At 39.9% G+C, this 23550-nt stretch overlaps 1 protein-coding gene across 1 annotated transcript; it reads right to left on the bottom strand.

Annotated features, from left to right (window-relative positions):
- Positions 1–527: 527 nt before the first annotated feature.
- Positions 528–20274, bottom strand: LOC139743408 (acid-sensing ion channel 1C-like). Its single transcript, XM_071653893.1, has 11 exons — positions 20253–20274; positions 19176–19461; positions 16363–16530; positions 15251–15412; positions 13799–13920; positions 11276–11463; positions 8161–8305; positions 7719–7790; positions 6373–6520; positions 2299–2390; positions 528–649 (listed from the first exon to the last, which is right to left on the bottom strand). The coding sequence occupies exons 1-11, from the start codon at positions 20272–20274 to the stop codon at positions 528–530; spliced, it is 1527 nt and encodes a 508-aa protein (XP_071509994.1).
- Positions 20275–23550: the final 3276 nt, after the last annotated feature.

The following is a 23550-nucleotide window of genomic DNA, read 5'->3' as shown; positions in this document are numbered from 1 at the left end:
ATGATGTCACGGCATGTCAAATTTCCCTGTATAACTTTCTGACAAACTCAAACGTAGTTCCTGACAGCAAAGCAAGTTATGCTTGGGCTAGCCTCACATAGCAACAACCAAGACAACGCTTAAGAAAGCTTTGAAATGAACAGGTGATGAATCTCCATTGGTGGAAATATTCAACAATGCAAATTCGAAATACTTTTAGATGAATTTGCTCCGTCACATTAGCTTATGACAGTTGGGAATATATTAATAGACTCGCGTTTCATGAATACGATTTGCCTTGGTTGCAAAGTTTGTACACTTGAATTAAAAAAAAAAAGATACATTGCGCTAGTGAATGTAGGCAAATGTGTGTAAGCTAAATTAAACAAGTGAATTGAATCGCTCATAGCTGGGTTTTCTGGGTAGAAATCTTTGAATTTGACTGGTTCCTATATTATAGGAAAACTAGAATCGGTCGCACAATACTGCCAGTAACATTTGAAAGTGTTCGTTTTAAAACTTCAATATAGTGACGAGCAGGGTTGTGGCTAACTCCCTCTCGTACCACGCCTGGAGTACACGTACGCTGAGTGTCCAAAGAGGTCGAAAACCTCGAACACGGTAAGAATGCTGCCTCCCAGCCACAATCCAAGGGCGCCACCAATGTCACCTAGAGAATAAGAACAAAAAGGAGACAAAAGCTCAACCAATATAGCTAATTATGAAACTGAAATTGTTATATCAAATTAATTATCATAAAAAACTACGTTGCTTGCAGAAGACCATCAGCATGTGATAAGTATTATCGATCGAAAAACACACACTTTCTTTGGAAGTATTACTAAGAATTATCAAGGCACACTGATTATAACTGAACGACAGTTACAACCCTTTGTATCTATTCGACCATTATAGACATGGAGCCGTTAAAATGATCATGATTATTTTCTGACGTGTTAATTCTTCTTGTGTTTTTATGCCTCCGCCACGAAGTGGTGCCGGAGGCATTATGTTTTCGGGTTGTCCGTCCGTCCGTCCTTCCGTCCGTCCGTAATGAATTTTGTGGACAGGGTAACTATAAAAACCTTTTGAGGTATCCTGATGAAACTTGACATGTATGTGTATTAGGGGGTAAAGTTGAGCCTATCGACTTTTGGGTGCACATGCTCAAGGTCAAAGGTCAAAAGGTCATGGTCAAATACATAAAATTTCACTTTATCCACCAAATCTATGCAATGCCTGAAGATATTTTCTTGAAACCTAGTGTTTACATGTATCACCCAATTAGGATTCTCTGGTGAAAGTTTGGGTCATGAGATCAAAAGGTCAAAGGTCAAAAGGTCAAGTAAAATGTTGAAATTTCACTTTTTTCTCTGTAGATCCTGGAAATTGTTCAAGGTATCTTCATGGAACATAGTATATAAGCATGTACTGACCAGCAGTGGTTATCTAGGGAATTGGGGCTCATGGGGTCAAAGGTCAGGGGTCAAAGGTCAAGGGCAATACTTCAAAATTTTACTATTTTCCTTATATTTATGCAATGCCAGCAGGACTATTTTTTTTAACTTGATGTATGCATGTATAACCCAATAGAGATTCTCTAGGATTTTTTTTTTTGGCCAAGAAGGTCAAAGGTCAAAAGGTCAAAGATCAAGTGAACGTGCTGAACTTACTTCTTTCTCCATATCTCGGAAGTGGCTCAAGTTATCTTGAAACTTAATACGTATTTATGTATGTTCTGCCTGACAGTGATTCTCTTATAAATCAAAGGCCAGATGGAAATGATAATTTACTGTTCAATACATAAATTGCACTTTTCTCCATACCTTGAAAATTGCTCAGTGCATAAACTTATGAAAGGGTCAAAGTCAAGTTAAAGTTCTTAAGTCCCCAAATACATACTCTCCTATTCATCCAATTAAACATACATGTAGGTCAAGGAAGGTGAACATTCAATACATTTGTGACAAACATGTCATTTTAACATTTTGAAAATTTGGTGAAAATGTAATCACACATTGTCCACATGTACTATAGACCTGTTAGAAGAATCGTTAATTATGGCGGAGGCATACCAGTCGCCATAGCGACATTTCTAGTTTTTTCTCTTTTTTTTCGTGAGCGACAAGTAGGAGTCACTTTTTTTTCTCACTTTTTACGACGTCGAAACTGTGGCAAATCAGTGCAATCATTGATCAATACAGCACTGTTATTTATCTAATCTTTGTTGAAATCTAGAGCCGTTTTGGAAAATGTGTTTATTTGATTTTTCTTTTATAAGAGAGAGTAAAGAAGCAATCATAACACGATAAAACTTACATAGTAAGCTGAAGAAGCTGTAGGCAATTTGTTGGGAGACCTTCTGGACGCTCATATCTCGAAAGAAGATGCTGACCAATACGATGTTATCTCTGTACACATGGAATTAAATTCAAACCAGTGTCAATGATGACAAAAAAAACTCCATCACTTTATATAGGGCCTACTGTTTATGAGACGTGCAATATATATACACGAACATACATATAAACATATACATATTCACATTACATATAATGAGGAAAAACATGAGTCAAAACTTTAACGCTTATTTGAAAAGAGTTTGTAATATGAAACTCTACTTTCTTTACGTTCTCTGTAAGACCGTAAAGGCCGTGTCACACCTTTCCGGGCAAGCTACACGGGCTTGTTGCGAGAAGGGTTTTCCAGCACGAAGGATAATTTTCCGCGTGCGTACAAGAACGTTTGCGAGTTTCGCACTTGTGTCTTACCTGCTAGACTCGTGCTACTTACATTCTACTTGCGTGTATTCCATATGACCTGCGTGATAGCCTTGAAACCGATCCGTTTTCTGTTACGAACGACGTACGGGTACTGAGAAGTACCTAAGTTGAAGTTGCCTGCGAGGTGCTGCCGGTAAGGGTCTCCTCCTAGTGTTATGCGTGTACCTCTGCGCGCGAACCCCACGACTCACTCGGAACAAGTTTTAAGCATGCTCAAGGCATTGTCATACTGTATCTGGGGAATTTTTGCGGCTTGACGAATTTGTTACCAGGAGCTCTCCGCAGTTGGTCCGCACCTGACAGTACCTAGCGCGTATCTCGCCTGTAGTTGCCCGGAGGTGCCCACGCAAGTCCCATTTAACCGCAGCCAAGTTTTGAGCTTGACCAATTTTTTTTTGTTCCGGGTGAGTCGCGGGAATGCCCGGAGAGGTCCACGCACAACGCCAGTAGGAGGTCCGTAGCGGCAGCACCTCGTAGGCAACTCCCACACATAGTCATGTACCTCGCAGTCCCCGTGTCAGAGGTAAACGGCACGGAAGTTTTTTTTTTTCTCTCTCTCTCTCCTTTTCTCCTACCCTCTTGTTTACGGTGGGCTACTGTCTGGGTAGAAAGAATTTTTAGGCCAACAGCTGGCGAGATCGAGGGTTTGCAAGCTGCACCCTTCTCGCAGCACGGTAAGAAATGCTTGGCTGGGTTTCCCGCGAATTTTGTTATGATTCATTTGGTTATCAATAAAGGCCGCACCCCGGTATTTGAATAAAGAGAATGTAAGTGACAGTGAGTAGTCAGATTACAGGTTAATTATTATTGTATTGGTATGGGAGTGAAAGGTTAGAATTAAGGGAATCGCACTGATTGGCGAGTGATAATGTATGCAAGGTTAAGAGCGAGAGAGGGAGCGGGAGAGAAGATAAATAGCTGTGAAGGAGGAATAAGAGAGGAGAAGCTAATCCGACGCGAGAGAGGAAAGACCGTTTGTGCCCATTAGGAAGGGTCCAGGCTCGTCGAAATAGGAGGGAATCCAGGATAAGACTCCGCTGAGATCCGAGCTAAAAGGCTGTGAGGGAGAAAACGAGAGAGAAATTGAAACTGTGATACTCCGAGTCTAAAGTATTCCTGCTGCTGCTGAATTGGCAGACTGGGTACTGGACGACCACTCCGAGGGCAGACGGCAACTCTCCGCGCGGGTGCAGGGCAGAAATAACTCTGCATCCTTGTATTGCTACGAGCTGAGACAGCCGCACTACTACGAGCTGAGTCCGGGACCAGCCGCTGCTCGGTGACACAGTCACGGTCGTCAACAGAGACGCTGTCATCACTGGCCGGGCCAGACTGGTCGACGTCGGCACCGACGCTGCACCCTAGCGATCTACAAGACGCACGAGGGCGCCCTCCAGCGACGTCATAGGACACAGAACTCGGCAAGAAAACGCCTGACAGTTGATAGTTACAGGAGCTCCGTAGGCAGTAGTACAAGTGTAGTGTAATTGTAACAGGGAGTTTGATGAGGTCGATTTAATCTAATGAATTCAGTGGAATATTTGATTTAAGTATATAAGCAGATAATTTATTTATGTTGCATTGCGTTATGATGAGATTTGTCAGAAAACATAGAACCCGCAGAGGAACTAAATTTCTGTTTATTGCATTTTGAATCCAACACAAAAATCTTCACGCTGTGTTATTTACGTGGTTTATACTAGAGTAGGAATGAGCGCAGTAAGTTCCCCCTGACACCCCGTATGCAGCCAAGATAATGACATTCAGTGGGATTTCTGCCATTCCTTCAGAGGAATTCCTTCACTGAGTTGTCAGCACCCACGCGACTGATACACAGGTCACACAGTATACCCGCAAGTAGAATTAAAGTAGAACACGTCCGGCAAGTAAGACACATGCACTGACTCGCCCAAATCCTTGTGCGTCCTCGGAAATTTCCGGTATCCTCGAAATCCCAACACACGACAAGCCCGTGTAGCATGCCCGGAAAGGTGTGACAGGACCTAAACATGGTTGCGGGTAAAGCGTTTTGCGTGCGCACCTCCGGGCGACTACGGGTGAGATACGTGCTAAGTACTGTAATGTGCGGCTCATCTACGGGGACCTCCGGGTAGTCAAAATTGATCTTTGCAAGTCGCACGCAAGGCTTGCCCGGAAAGGTGTGACACGGCCTTAAGATTTTGTTACATGCAGGGATGCCAAGTTCAAAAAAAAAATGTATGAGTGAGATTTTTATGACTCGGCATCTCGGCATGCGAATGTGCGCGCGAGCAAGGGTGTGGGAGGGTTTTTTCACCCCTGTGGCCTCTCACGGTAGGGAGCTTTTTCAATTTTTAGCATACTTAAGTGACAACTTTTACCTTATTTTGAAAGACAAAAGGGAAATATACCTTCAATTGCAACAATCACTTTAATCTTTGAGCTATGCTCATCATTATAGGCCCAAGTTGCAGACTTCGCCGATGCGTGAGAAGAATGGGTGTCATGCGTGAGATCGTGAGATGGCCCCTAAATGCTTGAGTCTTACGCAGAATGCGTGAGACTTGGTAGCTCTGTACATATGTGCGTACCGTTAGTTGCCCTAGGAATAACAGCATCACCAAGCAATCCAAGTAGATAATCTAGTTTTGCCCTAATGTTAAAGGCGTCATTAGTAACTGTTTGAACTTTTTAAAAGCTTGCTGTGACAGCTAGTTTATGGCTTAGTATGCTGTTATTCTGTGATCGTAAATTCAATTATTTTATGTCTTGACGAGAGCAATTATTCAGAGTTCACCTCGATTATGCTAGTTGAAGTCGTTCGTGGAGCTTATGAGGCTGTTATGAGCAAGTCATGTTTTTAAGTCCTTTTGAAATGTTCCCATTAATCCATACCTTGACTGGGTTTGCAATGTACATGTATTTAGATCATCGGGGATTCATATCAAAGATCCGTCCTTCTTAACCGTTGGGCAGCCACATCGGCTAAAAATTGAATAGAAGAAATTCATTATCTTGAAGAATCATGTCATATGTAACAATGGGCTTCCAAACGGCTTGTAGGAGCCAAAGTGATCCTCGAGCTGAAAAAGGTTGAGAAGCGCAGTCTTAGATGAAATGGGCTAAAAAAGGCGTCATCCGACACCCACAAGTCATACAGCCCATCACCATCAACGCTTGGCAAATAAGGTCAATGAACTCAGCACAAGGCCAATTCAAAGGCTTATGAGCTCGACACCAGGAAAATAAGGAAAATACCAAGTGGAAACAAAAAGAAATAATTACATGAAATGATAGACCGACAAGCTCGACACTAGGCTAACAGGGCCCACGAGACCGATACTGCGCAAACTAAGCCCCTCGATAAATGCCGGTTTCGTGGGCCTTTTTCGCCTATTGTCAAGTTCGTGGGCCTTGTTTGTCTAATGTCGAGCTGGTGGACCGAATAGCTAGTGGCCATGATGTCGAACTCATTGGCCTTGTTCATTTTAATGTCTAGCACATGGGCTGTATGATTCGAGGGCTCTGACTCGTAAGCTACATAACTCGTGGGGTGTATGACTTCTGGGTGCCGAGCTCGTGACGTGCACCCCCCCCCCCCCTAAAAAAAAAGGGATCCATTGGCACTCACTGAAACAGGGTGGCGTCCACGTTATACTGGGATGCCAGCACCGACGAATAATAGTTGGAAGGGTACCTGGCCACTGAAAGAAACGGATCGTAGTTTCGACTTGCACATGGTACTGGACAATCACATTTGGTGTCCAGAATAAATACGTCTGTAAAGCAATATAAATCATGAAGAAGAAATGTCAATTTTCTTTGGTCACACTTTAAAGTAAGAAGCGGCAAATGGATTTTTGAATGCAGCGTTTTGATTGAAATTCCATTGAGTATTTAATTGTTTGAGGCTTTATTCTTCTTATATCTTCCTCCAGGCGCAGTAGGAAATAAGATACAAAATATGCAATCAAAGGAAATCCGGCAAACAGTTGATAGCGTAAGATGTGAAATTTGCGTCTGTGTGCCTGTGTTCAATAGCATGCAAATATGAATCATTTTTGCACAGGTGCGAATGCGTTAGTGGAGATGCATGGCACTGGAGGATTTTTCTACAATGGTGTAACATGCACGAAATCGCGAATACCAGCCAATGCGCGGCATCTCCACTTACATCACGTGGGGGGGGGGGGGGTGGAGGAGTACTACGTATTGATCCCGCAGCCCCCTACCCCCCCCCCCCCCCCAAAAAAAAAAAAGAGGAAAAAAAACAACAACAACACACAAACAACAAGAAGAAGGAAAAACAAACAAACGATTAAAGTGTGAAAGGTCAAAGTTCCCAACGTTCTGAAATAGTTGAAATTACCTATCATGACGTGGAGATTTATTCAAGTTCACTTAATCACTATCCAACAGATAGGTAAGGAGCAAATTGTCAATGTCTCATGTGTTGTAGTCACTATATCTATACTTTCGCTGCCCATTTATGGTAATAAGGTTTTTTTTGTGCCTTATTAATAATGGTTTTAAGGGGAATTTATATTACAATCTCTGCCTTTCTATCTTCCCTTCCATTTTCAATATTTTCAAAATTATGCAGTAAATACACCAATTTATTGTCTTCTCAATTCATTGTGTTTACAATGTTATATTTCGATGCATGTAAAATATGTAAAATGCTTTTCTTCATGCCGTATTTTGTACACTGACAGTCTATGTTGACAACGAAAAATAAATGACATGAAATGAAATGAAAGAGAGGATGAATTTTGTGACCAAAATGTGATAAAATCATGATAAAATTTCAAACCGCAGATATAATTTCTGGAAATTCATGACTTAACAAGATAACTTGTGTTACACTTGTTGTCAAGAACATACTGTATACACGACAAATCGTCTAATCATGATCAGTATACCCATCCTTAAAGAGAGTGTGTGTGTGTGTGTGTGTGTGTGAGGGAGAGAGAAAACCGCATTTATACTCACAAAAATTCGGTATTATGCAGGTGAAGTATTCCCAAGCCGTACATTCCCGTGCATTACCTGCAAAATCAGCAGATCAGTTCAAATGATGGTCCCTTCGAAATGCTTTTTTGATTAAAATGACGAAAAAGCTTTTTGCCCATCAACGATTGGGGGAATTGAAAAAAAAATAGAATAATGGTGACAATGAGGGTAAAGATACTTATTGCAAAAACAAATAAAAAAGACAATTAGGCGTATCATAATGACGATTGCAAAGGAGTATCGAAATTGACATTCATCATAACAGTTGAAAGGTTTTTTACTATCATCTCTAATTGTACTTTTCAACATACAAAAATGCCATCATGATTAATTTCATCAACGTTTATGCATCAATGAAAAGGGGGAAGAGTCAACAACAGCATGATATTGGGTCTAGGCTGCTCACCGAGCTCTGCGAGCACTTTGCAGCCGCAAGTATTCACGAAGAAATCGAGCTGACATTCCGCCCTGCATTCCATGTGGCCATAATAATCAAAGTAATTCAGCGTTTTGTTCTTGCACTCCCCGTGTGGTGGTTCGAGATTTGTCACCTATAAAGTAAAAAAAAAAAAAAAAAAAAAGCTCGTTATTGCATGGCTTCTTATTACCTTGACTACTATTACGACTATCTTTGTTATAGGGGAAGTTGAGACATTCTTCATAATTTCAAATTGTGTAGTACATAAATCGGCAGCTCCATGTATACACTTTGGATTTTTTTTTAATGGTCCTTGAGCAGATAAACAATTACCCTAAAAAAAGCCATGAAAAATTACACTGAACGAGGATGATGACATAGAGGTTCACATATTTCAGGAATTGAGCCATGTAATTTCATTACAATACCACTTTCTTAAAGACCTAATAAAATGCTTGTAAAATGTTTTAATATGCAAAAGAAATGTAAAATATATGTCATGATTATCAATGTAAATATGTTGTCAGTGTCGTTCCGGTTTTTATCGCTTCTAGAAACTCCCCCAAATATCACATTTTTGGAGGACCCCGTTGCAGCTTTTGCGAAAAAGATAGTCACGTGACCAACACCCCTGAACCGATTGATGACGTATAAGCACGGAGTTGTGCTCAGTTAGCAGACGCCGCTCAGCACAAGCACTCAGATTACTAGCTTGGTACACGCGCGTACACGATAGCTAGCCCGGCCAGGCCCGGGCCCCGCGGGATGTGCGCTCCCGGTCGACCCACTGACTGTCGACATGTACGCATTACCACGTACAAATATCACTAAGTTAGCTTGCACAGATACCTGGTACCTCGAGCATAATGTCTTCCCCTATATGGGTAAACTTCGACATTGATGATGATGATGAAGACTGCAGCTCTGACGATAGCGGAGAAGAAGAGGAGGCACATGAAGTTGAAGGGGAAGATGGGGAGGGAGAGGCAGCCGATGAACCAGAACGTTATCGTGGGGCTGCTCCTTACCGATATGAACCAGCTGCATCTCCCCCGCTGCCAGTGCATGAGCGTATGAACATGGCACCAAGCCCGAGAATAGACCTCACGGAAACGATCGCCTGGGAAATACAGAGTGGTATGTCTGGTATGCCCCCATATAGTTTAACCTTAGAAAGGATATACTGTATTCTACATGATTGACATTGTAAGTTGTAACTGTTTGTCTAGTAAGTAGATTAGAAGAACAGGCCCAGCTCGCTCACAAAGTGAGCGGCTACTTCGGCCGCAGCAAGCAAGCGGGAGCGTCCCGGCCGTGGCCTGGCCCGTCAGCCTTCGCTTACAAGTTAAACTACCAGTAGTAGTCTAGTAGATCTAGTAGCAGTCTACTGGTAGTTATAGTAGTCTACTAGTAGTAGTAGTCTACTAGTACTACTACTAGTAGTAGTACTATTACCACTACGGCACTAGGTCTAGTATAGACTAGCAAGTAGTAATAGCAGAATCTTTGGTAGTTCTTTGGTAGTACATTGTAGTACAGAGGCTACACTCTAACGCCTAACGGTTTAAAGGGGGATATGTTGTTACAGGGTGGGTCGTGGCTCAAAAAAAAAAGGCCTAACCAGTTTCCCATAGTCAGTTTCTGCAATATTTGTTATCAGTAATTTAGATGCGCCATTTTCTAAGAAAAACGATACCAAGAATTATCGTCAATTTTGGTCGAGTAGTTTTTGTTTTATGCTAAAAATCATACTGTGGAAGGAAGCCCAAACGCCGTGCTTATCTACCGATGAATGCCACGGTGGGGCTGGATTCACGAGTAGGTCTAGGCCTATAAAGCAGGCGAGTCGCCGTAGTATTAGTACAGACACGCAGTGGTGGTGGGGCTATCGTGAAATAGGCCCCACCGCAGTGCGCGTGCACCGTACCCGTGCGTTTATAGCAAGCAAGGGTAGGTCCTCCTTGGGTTTAGGGTTAGGTAGGGTTGTATTTATGGTTAAATTGGCCGTTAAATTAGTCGAGGGCCATATTATGAAGTCATTTTCGCCGCATTCACGAGTATTCACTGTGGAAGGCAGCCCCACCGCCGTGCTTACCTACCGAGATGAACGCCACACGGTGGGGCTGAAACAGGCGAGTCGCCGTAGTATTACTATTAATAGTACAGACACGCAGTGGTGGGGCCTATTTCACGAGTTTGCCGAAAATAATGGATATCCAAGCGTACCACAGTTGTAATCTGTATTATTGGCGGTATTAAATCCGATACAGTTCATTAAATATTCTTTTGTCTAAAGGCTTAGCCAATGACAATAGTGCAGCGCAGCACCTGCTATGCGCTCGCTAGCTCGCTCCCCCGCCAGCGCTAGCCAGTGCAGCCGCCGGCCGGCTGTCGCTGCGCTGCGCTAGCATAGCCTTGCCAGCTCGCTGGCTACGGCTAGACTGGTCGTGAACGACTCCGTTCTTAGACGTCATCACAATTTAGAAGTGATAGTGCGCCGCATGCGGCGAAAGTATAGCAAGTTTTCCAAAACCGAGGAAATTGCCTCCATTATGTTAACAAATATAGAACAAAATTCAGAACAGTAAAAAACCCCGCACAACCATAGAATTACTTAGAATTTAACATTTAATATTATAACATCATTGAGAAAAAAATGCCTAAACCATTTTATTAGGTCTTTAACAAGTTCTCCTGTGTAGAACTTATATATGCTTTCTTCTTTTGTTCTGCGTCTTGAGCAAGCAATTATGCATTCTTTTGCGAAGCTGCCATCATCCTTCTTCACTGTGATTTGTTATAAATTTTGAAAACATTCAATTACTGTTGCTAAATAGATAAATAGATAATTAATGGATAGATGATCTGAATCTCTCTTTGCATTCGCTTCTTATACAGAAAAGCCTAAATGTCATTCAATAATTTTGTTCTCCTTGATTAAAACGAAGGATTGGTTTAGCTTGTCGGAAAATAAGTCGCATTAAATAAAATCAAGTGATATGAAGGGATGCAATCTAACATGCATTTTGAAATAATCGATATCATTAGCTGATTATCAAATCAATACAAGATTAAAAAAGGAGGGTGATTCTGGACATATTACCTCTCGCATGTCCATTCCAACAAGTGTATGTGTGCCAGGGTGTACCACAAAGCCTGCCTCCTCGATGAGTGGGAAGGTCCCTCTGTCGTACACAGCAACGTGGAAACCAGCCGTGTTGCGTTGCCTTGGCTCCAAAAAATACTCGTACTGCTCCACGCTCAACATGATCTCTAGACCGTAGCTTTTACCTGGGGTAAATGTATGATATAATACACTTAGCAAAAGATGATAAAAGAAAGTAAACACTTTTTCGAGTTGATATTTTTATAGGAGATTTTGATGACAATCCATGTATTGTATACTAAATTAAAGGTAATTCAATTGGCTATCAAACTATAGCAGGTCCATAAAAAAAGGAAACTTTACACATGAATGAACGCATTTGTTTTTGTCTTCCAGGCACATTAAAGTAAAAATTGCAGAAATTGACATGTTATCTTTCATTTTGAAATTCCTTTCAAGATAGCAATGATAGCAAAAGATCACTTTAATGCAGTGGGAGACATGAATGAAGTTTTTGTTCCCTTTATCTGTTTATAACCTCGAACGAAATCAAAGTTGAAAAACTAAAGGAGCAAAATCAGAATTTTCTGTCAACTCAAATTTCAGATGACATTGGGAGCAAGGGCACAAAGATAAATAAATGAACAGAATATCTTTATTTATTTTTTTGATGTAGTAATTTAAGAATTCATGAGAAAATTTAAGAATCAAGTATGATTTACAATATTCCTATTTGAGAAATCAATTCAAATTTCTATAATTTTTTTTGATAATATTGCTTCTTCTCTCATTTCATTTGAATTTAGATTTGACAGAAGATTCTTAATTTTGCTCTATCATTTTAGCCTTTTTTATCTTTTGGGCTTCAAAGATATTATGAAGATCATAGCCCTTTATTTTTTGCAACTTAATCAATGTTTTTGTGTTAAATTTGTCTTCTGTTCTGATTGTAACATGGAAGAGCACTCATGAAGAGCACGCATTAATGACAACTTGTTAATTTTTGCAATTTTTACTTTAATGCCTTTAAAGAGAAACACGAAGCTGTTCACTCGTGCATAAAGTTTATACTTTTTTATGGACCTACCAGGATGATAGCCAATTAAATTACCTTTCATATGATACATAAACATTAACTTTTACTTAAATATTCTATGAGAAATATAAACTTTAAAAAGTGTTTACTTTCTTCTTTTTTTTGCAGAGTGCATATTATGATATTGAATATGACCTATTGATCTTGTGAACCTGACACACAGCATAACCAACGCTTCTACTGTTTCTAAGAGTGGAAAGTCGTTGATATTTTGTGTAGTGTTTAATGCCAACTTTTCTCTGACAAGACGGAGGGGACAGCCAAAGTCAGAAGAAGAAAAAACAAGAATGAACGGAGAAAGGGCAAACAAAACGGCGAAATGATCACTTGTTGAACACATACAGCAGGTGCTAAAAATATTTGGATATCACAGCATGACACGGCAATAATCCAAAGCAGTTCATCGCATAAGAAATTTATAGTGGCATATGATTTTTTTTAAAATCATTAGTGGGATGTATCTCATAGTTTAATCTATCAAGGACTGTACTAAACCGTGATCGTTCGCTGCGCCATTTCTAGAAGGTGCTCTCGATTTATAATGACATGGTTGACGATGAAAATTTCTTCTTATTTTCACGTTCTTGAGCAGAAGGTTTGAGTTTTCCAGAATGCAAATGATGAATGATGCAGTTACATACAGCTACGACACAGATGACACAGTTCCTACTATGCTTGTTGTTTCCAACTCGTACAAACAGGTAGCGCTTGTTCGTCTTTGTTTGGCACACTATGTAAAGTCTCTAAGTTAACTCAATAGATCTCAGGTCTTTTCCATTACTAATTTTAGACACCGACTCTGAATGCGGCCTCCCAGAATATACGCATTTTAAGTATAAAATTCAATGTCCGTTATAGGTTTGGGTAATTCCACTTCAAATTGTGCAAAAAGCACAACGATGACTAAGTTTTACGTATCTAATTAATGCTTACTTCTGCACTTATAGTAAACGCAATCACCCAGTCGTACCACATACTGACAAGCGGAAACGTTCACTCACGAAAGAGTGAATTTTAGAAAATACTGAATTTCGAGTGAAATCGTTCTGAATTTGGAGTGAAAATATGTTTGTTTGTTTTTTCACTTATTTTGGAGTGACCTCAAGGACCACTTAAAAAAATCTTTAAGTGATCCCTGAGGTCAATCCAAATTTAGCGAAAATAAATGATTTGACTCAGAATTCACTCCAATTAATCACTTTAAAGTCACTCAATTTTATTATTCACTCCTTCAAAAGAGAACGTTTTCACTCGTTTTTTTCTTAAGAGAGTACATCATTGCCACACACCTATAACACACACACACGCGCGCACGCACACACACACACACACACACAAACACATACGCATACGCACACACATGCTCACATAAAACAATTATTTACATAAATCATTCAGATGCGATTGATTTTTTTTGTTTTTACCAGCAGCTCTGACGGTGAATCCCGGCGAACCATCAGCATCGTTGAACACAAAACAGGCCCCCCAATCGAAGATTTTCCTCGTCACATTTTGAAGAGGGAGTATTACCTGATTCATTCTCACTCTTTGTAAATACAAGAGGAAAGAAACAAGTAAACAATCATATCAAGTTAATAATTGACTGTAGAACGTGTTATCAAATAATGACACAGCTTTTTTATACCAAAGGAGATACAGTGTAGGTAAGTCTGTTCTAGTATAAAATGTATTCATGGGTTTTACCTAACATGATATCTATGTTGTGTTTATGTCCTTCTAAGACACTAAAAACTCAACAGTAACCACATAAAAAAGTACTAATTCTGAGAATAAACTACCCTTATGTGTATGTCGTTAAAATCTTATAGGCCCTTCCATCTCAAATTGGCATTGACTACATGTACAGTAAGAAACAGACTGCCAGTGGCATCAATATCCCCATCGCACACTTCCACTCATGCACTATACATGTTGCAAGCGATTCCTAAAGGCCCTGTCACACCTTTCCGTGCAAGTTACGCGGGCTTGTTGCGAGTAGAGGTTTTCCAGCACGCAAGAGAATTTTCTGCGGGCGGACGAGGATGGTGGTGAGTTACGCACTTGCGTCTTATGGCTAGACGCGCGCTATTTTCCTGCTACTTGCGTGGACGTATTCCGTGTGACCTGCGTGAGAGCATTTTCAGCTACGAGCGACATACGGTGACAGCAAAGTACCTGCGTTACAGCTGCCATGTACCTGCGTGGGAGTTGCCAACGAGGTTCTGTCGCTATAAGGGCCTCCTGCTGGTGTTCTGAGTGAAACTCTGCGGGCAAACCCCGCGACTCACGAGTTTTGAGCATGATCAAGACCTTGTCACATCGTGTCTGGGGAAGCCTTGTGGATTCACTTGCGGGAAAAAAAATGCTACCCGGACCTCCCAGCAGTTGGTCCGCACCTGACAAAACCTAGCGCGTATCTCGCACGTAGTTGCCAGGAGGTGCGCAAGTTCGATTTACCCGCAACAAAGTTTTGAGCGTGACCAAAACTTTTTCTTAATGAGTCACGGGGATTGCCCGCAGAGGTCCACGCAGAACGTTAGTAGAAGGCCCTTAGCGGCAGCACCTCGCAAGCAACTCCCAGGCAGGTACTTCGCAGTCCCCGTATGCGACCAAGATAATGACATTCTGTGGGACTCCTGCAATTCCTTCAGAGGAATTCCTTCACCGAGTTGTCACCCCTCATTCGCCACCCACGCGCCTGGCACGCAGGTCACACGGAAGTTAAACGTAAATAGAACGGGTCCAGCAGGTGACGCATGCGAAACTTGCCCAAATCCTTATCCGTCCTCAAAAATTGTCATGCGTACTGGAAAATAGATGAATGAATGAATAAATGAATAAATGAATAAATAATTGAAAGACATAGACAAACTTACTGGAAAACAGAAGTCGCGACTACGTGGCCAAAGTCGTCGTAAAGGTCAGTCATATTGACGGCTGTCAAGTTGGAGTAATAGCTAGACATATTAAAGGTGGTTGGAGTGTAGAACATGTCCTCAAAGAATACATCCATTCCCGTCCCATAAATCTGCGACAACCTATTGTGTGAAACAGAAATTGTCTTAAGTCATTGTAAATAATAATCATGTCGAAATTTCGAACACTTCCTTGAACAAAAAAAAAGTATAATTCTGCTGACCCCAAAATTGATTGATAGATTAGAATGTGACATTAAATAAATAGAACAGCAATAGTTTCATTCAAATCAGAACAATATGGGTTATTGAAGTGCTCAATGCTTTCAACTGGGAAAAAAGTCAGTGGTTTCGACCGTATGAAAATAAACAACTGACGTAATGTAATGAGGTCAATTTTTACCATAATATGAGTGCAATTCAAGGGGAGAAACATCAATGCAATTGAAAGTCAGTCTGAAAAGGGAAAATTTCTTTTAGCACAACGATGAACATCTTTTATCATAATCGGAAGAAAGATAAGGAAGTCATGACATTTTGAAGTTTCACTTATTCTTCAGGAAACAGTTTTAGAACAGTTGATATGAATATGCAAATTGATTATTGATATCATCCATTGAAAACTTGCCAAATTCATAACATTTTTACATTTCAAGTTGTTCAATCAATCGCAATTACGCCCCAATGTCAAATACTGATATCAGACTGTATTTGACCGATCTATCATTCTGAAGTTATTCAACCAGGAATAACATCATGTTTTCGCATTTCGCTCTGATAACAGAAGCATTGAATTCTTGTCTTGTGTATGTATGTGTGTGTGTTTGTGTACACGATCAATAGAAAATTGTGAGATAACAAAATGATCGGTAAAGTCACATACGTTTTATGCAATCCCATTGTACTTATAACAGCAATATTTTCTAAGAAAGGAATGAAAGTGTTGCTCTTATGTCCAAAAAGAAATGCACTCGAACAGGTTTGCTTAATATGTGATATGAGGAAAACGATGTCATTCATGTAAGGATTGCAATGCAGTAGTAATCAACCAAAGTCATGATTGTTACAGTCACCTGAAGGAGTTATAGTTGCAGAAGGCCACTGTGGGGAAAGTGAGCTCGTCCACGTACTCGACGGAGACGTCGAGACTCTTTGGGTAGGTGGAGTAATATATACACCTGTCGGTGACTTGGTAGCAGAGAACACCAAACCCGGCCGAGACAAGAAGCAGCCAAAACGTTCTACCAAGAAAAAAGAATAACATTGTTTATAAATGTTGATCTAATTAAAAACCCTATATGCAAATAAGCAATCAGACACGTCAAGCATGTATTTAATAGGATTCATTCAAGAAATATATCCTTGCACACCGATTATTGCAGCAATGACTGATAGAGTTATCAGAAAATGTTCACTCATAAAAAGTGGTTCATATTCTCTGAACCTTCATTGAAACGTTCGAATTAGTGTTAAATTTCTCCATGGTCTCACGCGTATTCATTGATTACCATAGTGCGCAATTATGAAGATCTTTTTTTTTTGTTATAAATCACTTTTTTTCTGTTATCAAAGTCGTTTCATGTCCAAGAAAGCGTACTTATTATTTTGCTTTCAGGGATTAGATCAAGTCGTCAAGGTCTGGACAGTGTCTTTTTGTTCAATTAAATTAATTGTGTAAAATGCCGTATTTTGCTTATTTTTAAAACATTTTGAACACAATTTGTGGTATATGGCATCAGAATTCATACTGGCAAAGACTTTCTGTTCTGTTTTCTTAGCACTCATAACAAATTATAACTTAATAAACTCAGACAGTCTCAAAACATATTACACGTACATACATCCATAAAGATACATACTATACACACTATGAACACAATGCAATACCAATTAGATTTTTACATCCGCAGCCTTTTCTGAATGTCATGCAGATTTCTCGAAGAGACGTTACATTCAATATCTCCCGAATTCTCCCATTATTCTGGCCAAATGCCCTCCAAGTTCCCTCCCATTGTTCGGACGCTATTGTTATCAATAATCACCTCTCTCGGAACGGAGCAGGTCTTTGTACAGTTGGCCGGTTTACCCCTCAGGGTATGTGGCTTGGTTGTTTACTCTACCTGTTCTTAACGCTCTCTCGAAAGTTTCGATCTTCCTTTAAAACTCGAGGCGGGAGGATTAAACAGCACCTGAGCACACTTATGTCTCATCGTGTATTATGCAATGTTCAGAGCGCAGATGAACCTACAATTTTTGAGTAAGTCGAAGTACGGCATGTTGTTTGTACTTCTGGTCCGTGCTGCATTCATTATAAAGGATGAGCTAATGGTGACGACTTTAAACTCATGGACTTTCCAGAAGATTTCAATTGTGATCACCCCCACCCCCTTAAAAAAATCCATCCGAGATAAGACAACGGTAAGATTTTGTTGTAAAAATCATCAAGCTGAATCTGGGCCCCGTTTCATAAAACTTGTCATCAGTGACAAGTTGGCATAGTTGTCATAAGCCACTGAAATCCTTGCATCTGATTGGATAAGAACAAACTTGTCACAGAAATGTGGCAGTTATCGCTGATAATGAGTTTTATGAAACGGGACCCTGGTCTCGTTTCTGACTATACATCTGTTGATCCCAACGTTAAACACAATGAGGTAACAGCCACAAGGTCTTCATGACTTATAAGCACTAATACGCTTATAGTAAGGAGGTACTTGTCGAGCGAGTACCTCTTTGGTTTGCTTCAGATCACCGCATCCACCACGACTTTGCCACGATTTCCCGGTCATACGACCTCAAGACTGGAAGTGTGACGTCACCAGCATTGCTAGTTTCCTGTTGTGAGACTGGATCTAACATTGTGCCAGTCGTAGAGATTTGACATGTCGAATTTTCACGACCGGTCGGGGAATTTCAGCAAATCACGCTACAGTGTAACGTACTGAAGCCAGAACTGTCTCACAGATTTAATAGCCGTCTTGTCTGATCGTACAGTGTGCGGTGTCGAGTCGTGCGACTGGTCGTATGACCCGTCTCGCCTCTCTAGTCGTGCGACCGGTCTGATCGTGTTGTGTGCAATGGATTTAAGATACATTTTCACCCTCACCAGCTTCGTAACAATTACGCCAAGGCTCTTGATGATTTGTTCCTTCTTACTGCCACTTTTGGTTTGAATAGGAGTTTGAGTTCTACTAATAAAAAGAAACTTGCCTATTCGTATAGGAGGAAATCTTAGGGCCTATACATGTTTTACGATCAAGTGAAGAAATGTATCAATGTTAGCATTGGAAAATACCGGGATTCAACGAAATACCGGAGGGGGTTCAGAAATAGGGAAAATCCAGGTTCTGCTTTCTCTTCCTTTTAGAGCGCAATTTATTATCTGACATTGAATGACATTTAATTATGTTTTGAATACGCATACCCATTCAATATTACATAGGGAAACTGTTAATTCTGATTGATTGATTGATTAATTGATTGGGTTTATTATTACATTGTTTCTTCATTCATATGTATGTAAAAGGAAGTCAAGTGAAGAAAGGAACTGAGTAAATAATTGTTTGACTCTAAGAGTTGAAGCAGGTTAAGGATTAATCAGAATACATCATTCCCTAAAAATACAAAATTAAGACGAGCAGGTATTATTGTATGCATATACAAACTGAAAGAACAAGATCACCTATATAAATAATACAATAAATAACGAATGCAGCACATTAATAAAACACATCAGTGAAAGATAATTAATGTTCCTATAAGTATGTAGATCAATGTGTGTGTATATACGAGTGTGTTTTCTAAAGGAGAACAATATGGACAAGATATTACATGTACAATCATGTGTATCGATCCATGATAATCATGTTTTCAACGTGATACTTACCTCCTCCACCTGACTTCAGCTGGGTTAAAGGCGTACTTTATACCAGCCAGACCGATACCATCGGGGACAGACTTGTAGAAGATGGCGAGCAAGGACATTTTATCGCGGTAAGTGGTGCTATAGGCGGGTGGCTTGCTCGGGTGCAGGGCTGCCTTGTCCGTCGACGCGCTCACGGTGGGCAACGCCATATCTTTCTTGGGAAGGTCGTCCATGTTGGTCTCGTCGAGGGATTCAACGACGATCTTATTTATCGGCATGACGTAGTTCGACTTCAGGGCGACGCCCGCTGCCAAAAAAAAATAGATAAATCGATAAATAATAACCAATAGGACATAAACTCATAAATTTACCAAATTTATACTACGATTTGTTGATTCTTTTTGCCTTTCTGGTCAAACGAGTCATGTGAATGCATACATGCATTAAAACTATCTAATCTTGTACTGACCCAACAACCAACAGTACAGTAATATTCACAATGTATAGGATATACCTTCACATATTTCAGGACGGCATGATATAAGAATATAAAAGGAAAAATGCTACAAAATTATGAAAACACTAGATTTGAACACGCTATAAGTACTAATGATCCTCCGTTTATTCTTTCACATCTGATCATCGCCCCACTCCACCCTCTCCCCCCCCCCCCCGCCACCATTACCATCACTGCTTCCTATTTTACCTTGTAAATCGATTAGATTCTTCACCTTCTCAACTATCATTGTTCTCCACTTCATCATTCTTTCCCAGCCTCAATCCTTGCCCGCGGCTATCCCATTTTAAGAGCCAATTCCGTGTCTACTCTGACGCGTTTGTCAAAAGATACAGCACAGGAATATATGTTCATGGTATCTCCCGCCTCCTACCATGGAGCTACTAAAGTTAGTAGCTCCATGCTCCTACACTAGAACGAGAGCGAGAGTGAAAACATAACATTGAATGGCATGTCTTTCATCAAAAAGAAACGCAAATGATTTTGAGCTTACTCCAAACGAATGTAATCGCATCAAACTGCTATCGAAAAACATGATGACAAAAGAAACACACATTAACAGAAATTTTACGGTAACTTACGTATCGAGCCGTCGACTTCCATGATGTGATGTGAGCTCTATTGAGCGTTCTACATGAAAAGTGACACCAAGGCTTTCGCCCAGTGCCCACTAAGATGACTCTCAACTGTTCTACGCGACTGTTATTGCTCTGGTCAAACACTGACACACTTTACAAAGACAAACTTGCTTGTCTTCTTTCTATAGAACGAAATCAGAGTGCATGCCCGTATTCTTTTACAAGAATAAACAGACACAAACAAGGACACACACACACACACACACACACAAGCACAAAAAGCAATGACGCAAACCATTTAATGAGTCTCGAAATCACAGACTGAATGATTCAGGGTTGAGTGAGGTATATCCTTTCCAACAAACATCGTAGATGAAATACTACATATTTTCATAACGTTAATAAAATGAATGTCTGACAAGTTCTTGAAAATGTCTGACCATTGGAGTGGCTTTCTCTGCAAACTTACCGCAGTCGAGATTTTGTTAGCTTGTGAAAGTTTTTGAGGTTGACAGAATGGCTAAGCAAATAATGATCTCCGCCACGCCGTGACGACAGTTCATGTTACTGTGTAAGCGGTTGTCCACTCTCAAGCGCCCTGCGTGATCTGTCGTAGATGTAGGGGTTTTGTGCGTTTGCGCGCATAGTTGACTGGTCTCAGCAGCATAGCAGCGGTTTGCCACCCTGCCACCCTACTGCGGGCGCTGGATCGAAGTTAGCTTTTACCGTGACGAAATAAGATTGTGACGTCATAATGGTGTACAAGCCTTGGGAGAGCGCTTCTGGTAAAATTACAGGCAAAGTCATCGTCATCTACGAAGAATCGTATTGCATGACATATTAGAGAGTCTACATCTCATTATGTAGTGGTTTTTATGGTTTTAAGTCTCTGGTTCCTAGCAATACCAATATCATCAAATTGAGTTCTGCCTACTTTAAGAAAAGTAGACCTACATTGAGTCACTCAATCAACAGATCAACACAAAATAATAGTGTCTGAATTGTTCGTAGAATACTTTATTTGTCGGCGACACCGAAGCCTGACACCGTTTGTTGCACAATATAATCTTCCTTTATTCGAGGCAACCAAAGCAGCTCCGACTCATTAAGGCCATGCAAACCACTTTTTACCAGTTCCGTTTGGTTTGTTTGGGTTTTTTTGTGTGTGTATTCATCTGTCGGGCCTACAGTTATGGAAAAGACTCAATACTATTAGTCGGAAAGTATCGATCGTGCTATATGACTATTAATTAGTCGAGACCGAGATCCTAATACGAACGTCCAGTGTTTAGGTTTGTTAATGGCATCCATTCGAATCCGTTGACAGGGCAAGATCATCTCTGTCCCCCCCCCCCCTCCCCCCTCTCTCTCTCCCTCTCTCTCTGTCTGTCTGTCCATGATGACATGTAGCTAATTACCACTTGTTAAGCGAAGTGGGTCATAAGCTGTAATAATTATTGAAGAAGAGGTGAAAGCCTAAACGTAAGTGGTCGCTAAATGCATAATAATGGACATCGAATTATTGTTTTGCCGTGATTAAAGGTTACTTAGTAATAGGTAAACATCACGTAATGATTATTGGATGCATGATTATCATTTTCGTCACTTTATTTAGTTGTAGATATGTTCATGCATAAACATTGATTTGATTTGATTTGATTTATTGGTTTCTGTATCATCATTGTACATATACACATTCATGTACAAACACAAATATCACAATATATATAAGTATTTTCTTGTTCATTGCCTGTGTACAATGTACAGCAAAAGTACAACAAAACATACTACAATGAATAATACAGAGGGGCTACAGCATAAGCGTAGCTTGATTTGCGTGCAGCCCCCGTAGCATAACATAATATATAATGTACATCGGAAGGAGAATAGGAGGGAGGGATGACTTGCATAGAGATAGGATAGTTGAAAGGAGAAAGGGAAGGGAGAGGCTTGTCTGCTTTCACTAAAGGTTTATACAAAATAAAATCACCTGTATCACTGATTAGCAAGACATGACAAAATATTTCTTCAACGAGGTACAGGTGGACAGTTGATACAGGTCATGGTCGGTTACATAATCATTATTACATAATATATTAATTATGTCGATATTTGTACGAAAGAATTTCGTGTATATAACAATGACAATGGAATTACTGACATTCAGATAACAACATCGTTTTTACAGCCTTCCTAAAAGAATACGTGGACTTTAAACTTCGAATTTCAGAAGGAAGAGAATTCCAAACATCGGGTCCGGTGTGTCTGACAGATTTCAGAGCCATCACTGTTTTGGGATTGTGCAAGTGAAACTTATCAGATTGTCTTGTTGGATAAGAATGTATTTCCTTATTTAATTGAAATAATGAGTAAAAAGAAGATGGCAACTGACCATTATGTAAGCGGAACATAAAGAGTGAGTTTTGCAAAAAATTAATGTCATTTACCTTAAGTGTTCTTAATTCTGCGAATAAAGGATCTGAATGGTCTCGATAACCTGAGTTGGTGCATATACGTATTGCTTTCTTTTGCAAAAGTAATATACTATCAATGTGGCTTTTTGATGTTGCCCATACAATGTTGCAATAAGAAATGTGCGATAATATCAATGAATTATATAACATAAATAAAATATTCTGAGGGACATAATACTTTAACTTTTGAAGTATACCAACATTACGAGATACTTTATCAGAGATATATTGTACATGAACATTCCATTTCATATTTTCATTTATATATATTCCGAGGAATTTAATACTCTGTTTTTGTTCCAATAATACACCATCCAATATAATATTTAAATGTTGCATTTCATTGTTGTGCTTCTTGTTATAGAAATACATACAATTTGTCTTTTTCAGATTAAGTGATAATCTATTACTCTTAAACCACATAGATAATTTCGGTAATTCAGTGTTAAGAGTTCTTAGGAGCGAATGAAAATCAGAATGGGAACAAAATACATTGGTGTCATCAGCAAACATAATATATTGCAGTGACTTAGATGAGTTTGAAATATCATTTACATACACTAGAAATAATAACGGTCCCAATATGGATCCTTGTGTTATATAAAGGGGGAGATTTGTCGTTAAGCCATGTTTCTGTGACACCAATAACTGAAAATTTCATATTTATCGTAGACAACAATAATTGCATATTTTCAAAATTTCTTTGAAGACTGCGAGCATTAACGTGTAATATACTGAGAGAATGTTCGTTGCTAGAAAATTCTGAATTAAACTCGTCAGGTAAATAATACCGACATTGGACATTTTTATGTGTACATAGATTTATT

This window comes from Diadema antillarum, unplaced genomic scaffold (assembly GCF_040938485.1).
Source record: "Diadema antillarum isolate AM-2024a unplaced genomic scaffold, OU_Dant_1.0 seq00001076_RagTag, whole genome shotgun sequence".
Classification (NCBI taxonomy): Eukaryota; Metazoa; Echinodermata; class Echinoidea; order Diadematoida; family Diadematidae; genus Diadema; species Diadema antillarum.
This window is presented reverse-complemented; position numbering and strand designations above follow the sequence as displayed.

What these genes read in the sequence shown, in the direction of transcription:
- LOC139743408 (XM_071653893.1), bottom strand. Translation starts at nt 20,274, where the DNA reads ATGGAAGTCGACGGCTCGATAC. An exon ending in GCTGAAGTCAGGTGGAGGAG is followed by an intron (nt 16,531 to 19,175) that starts GTAAGTATCACG and finishes TTTTCTTGGTAG; the next exon opens with AACGTTTTGGCTGCTTCTTG. An exon ending in CAGCTTCTTCAGCTTACTAT is followed by an intron (nt 650 to 2,298) that starts GTAAGTTTTATC and finishes CTTATTCTCTAG; the next exon opens with GTGACATTGGTGGCGCCCTT.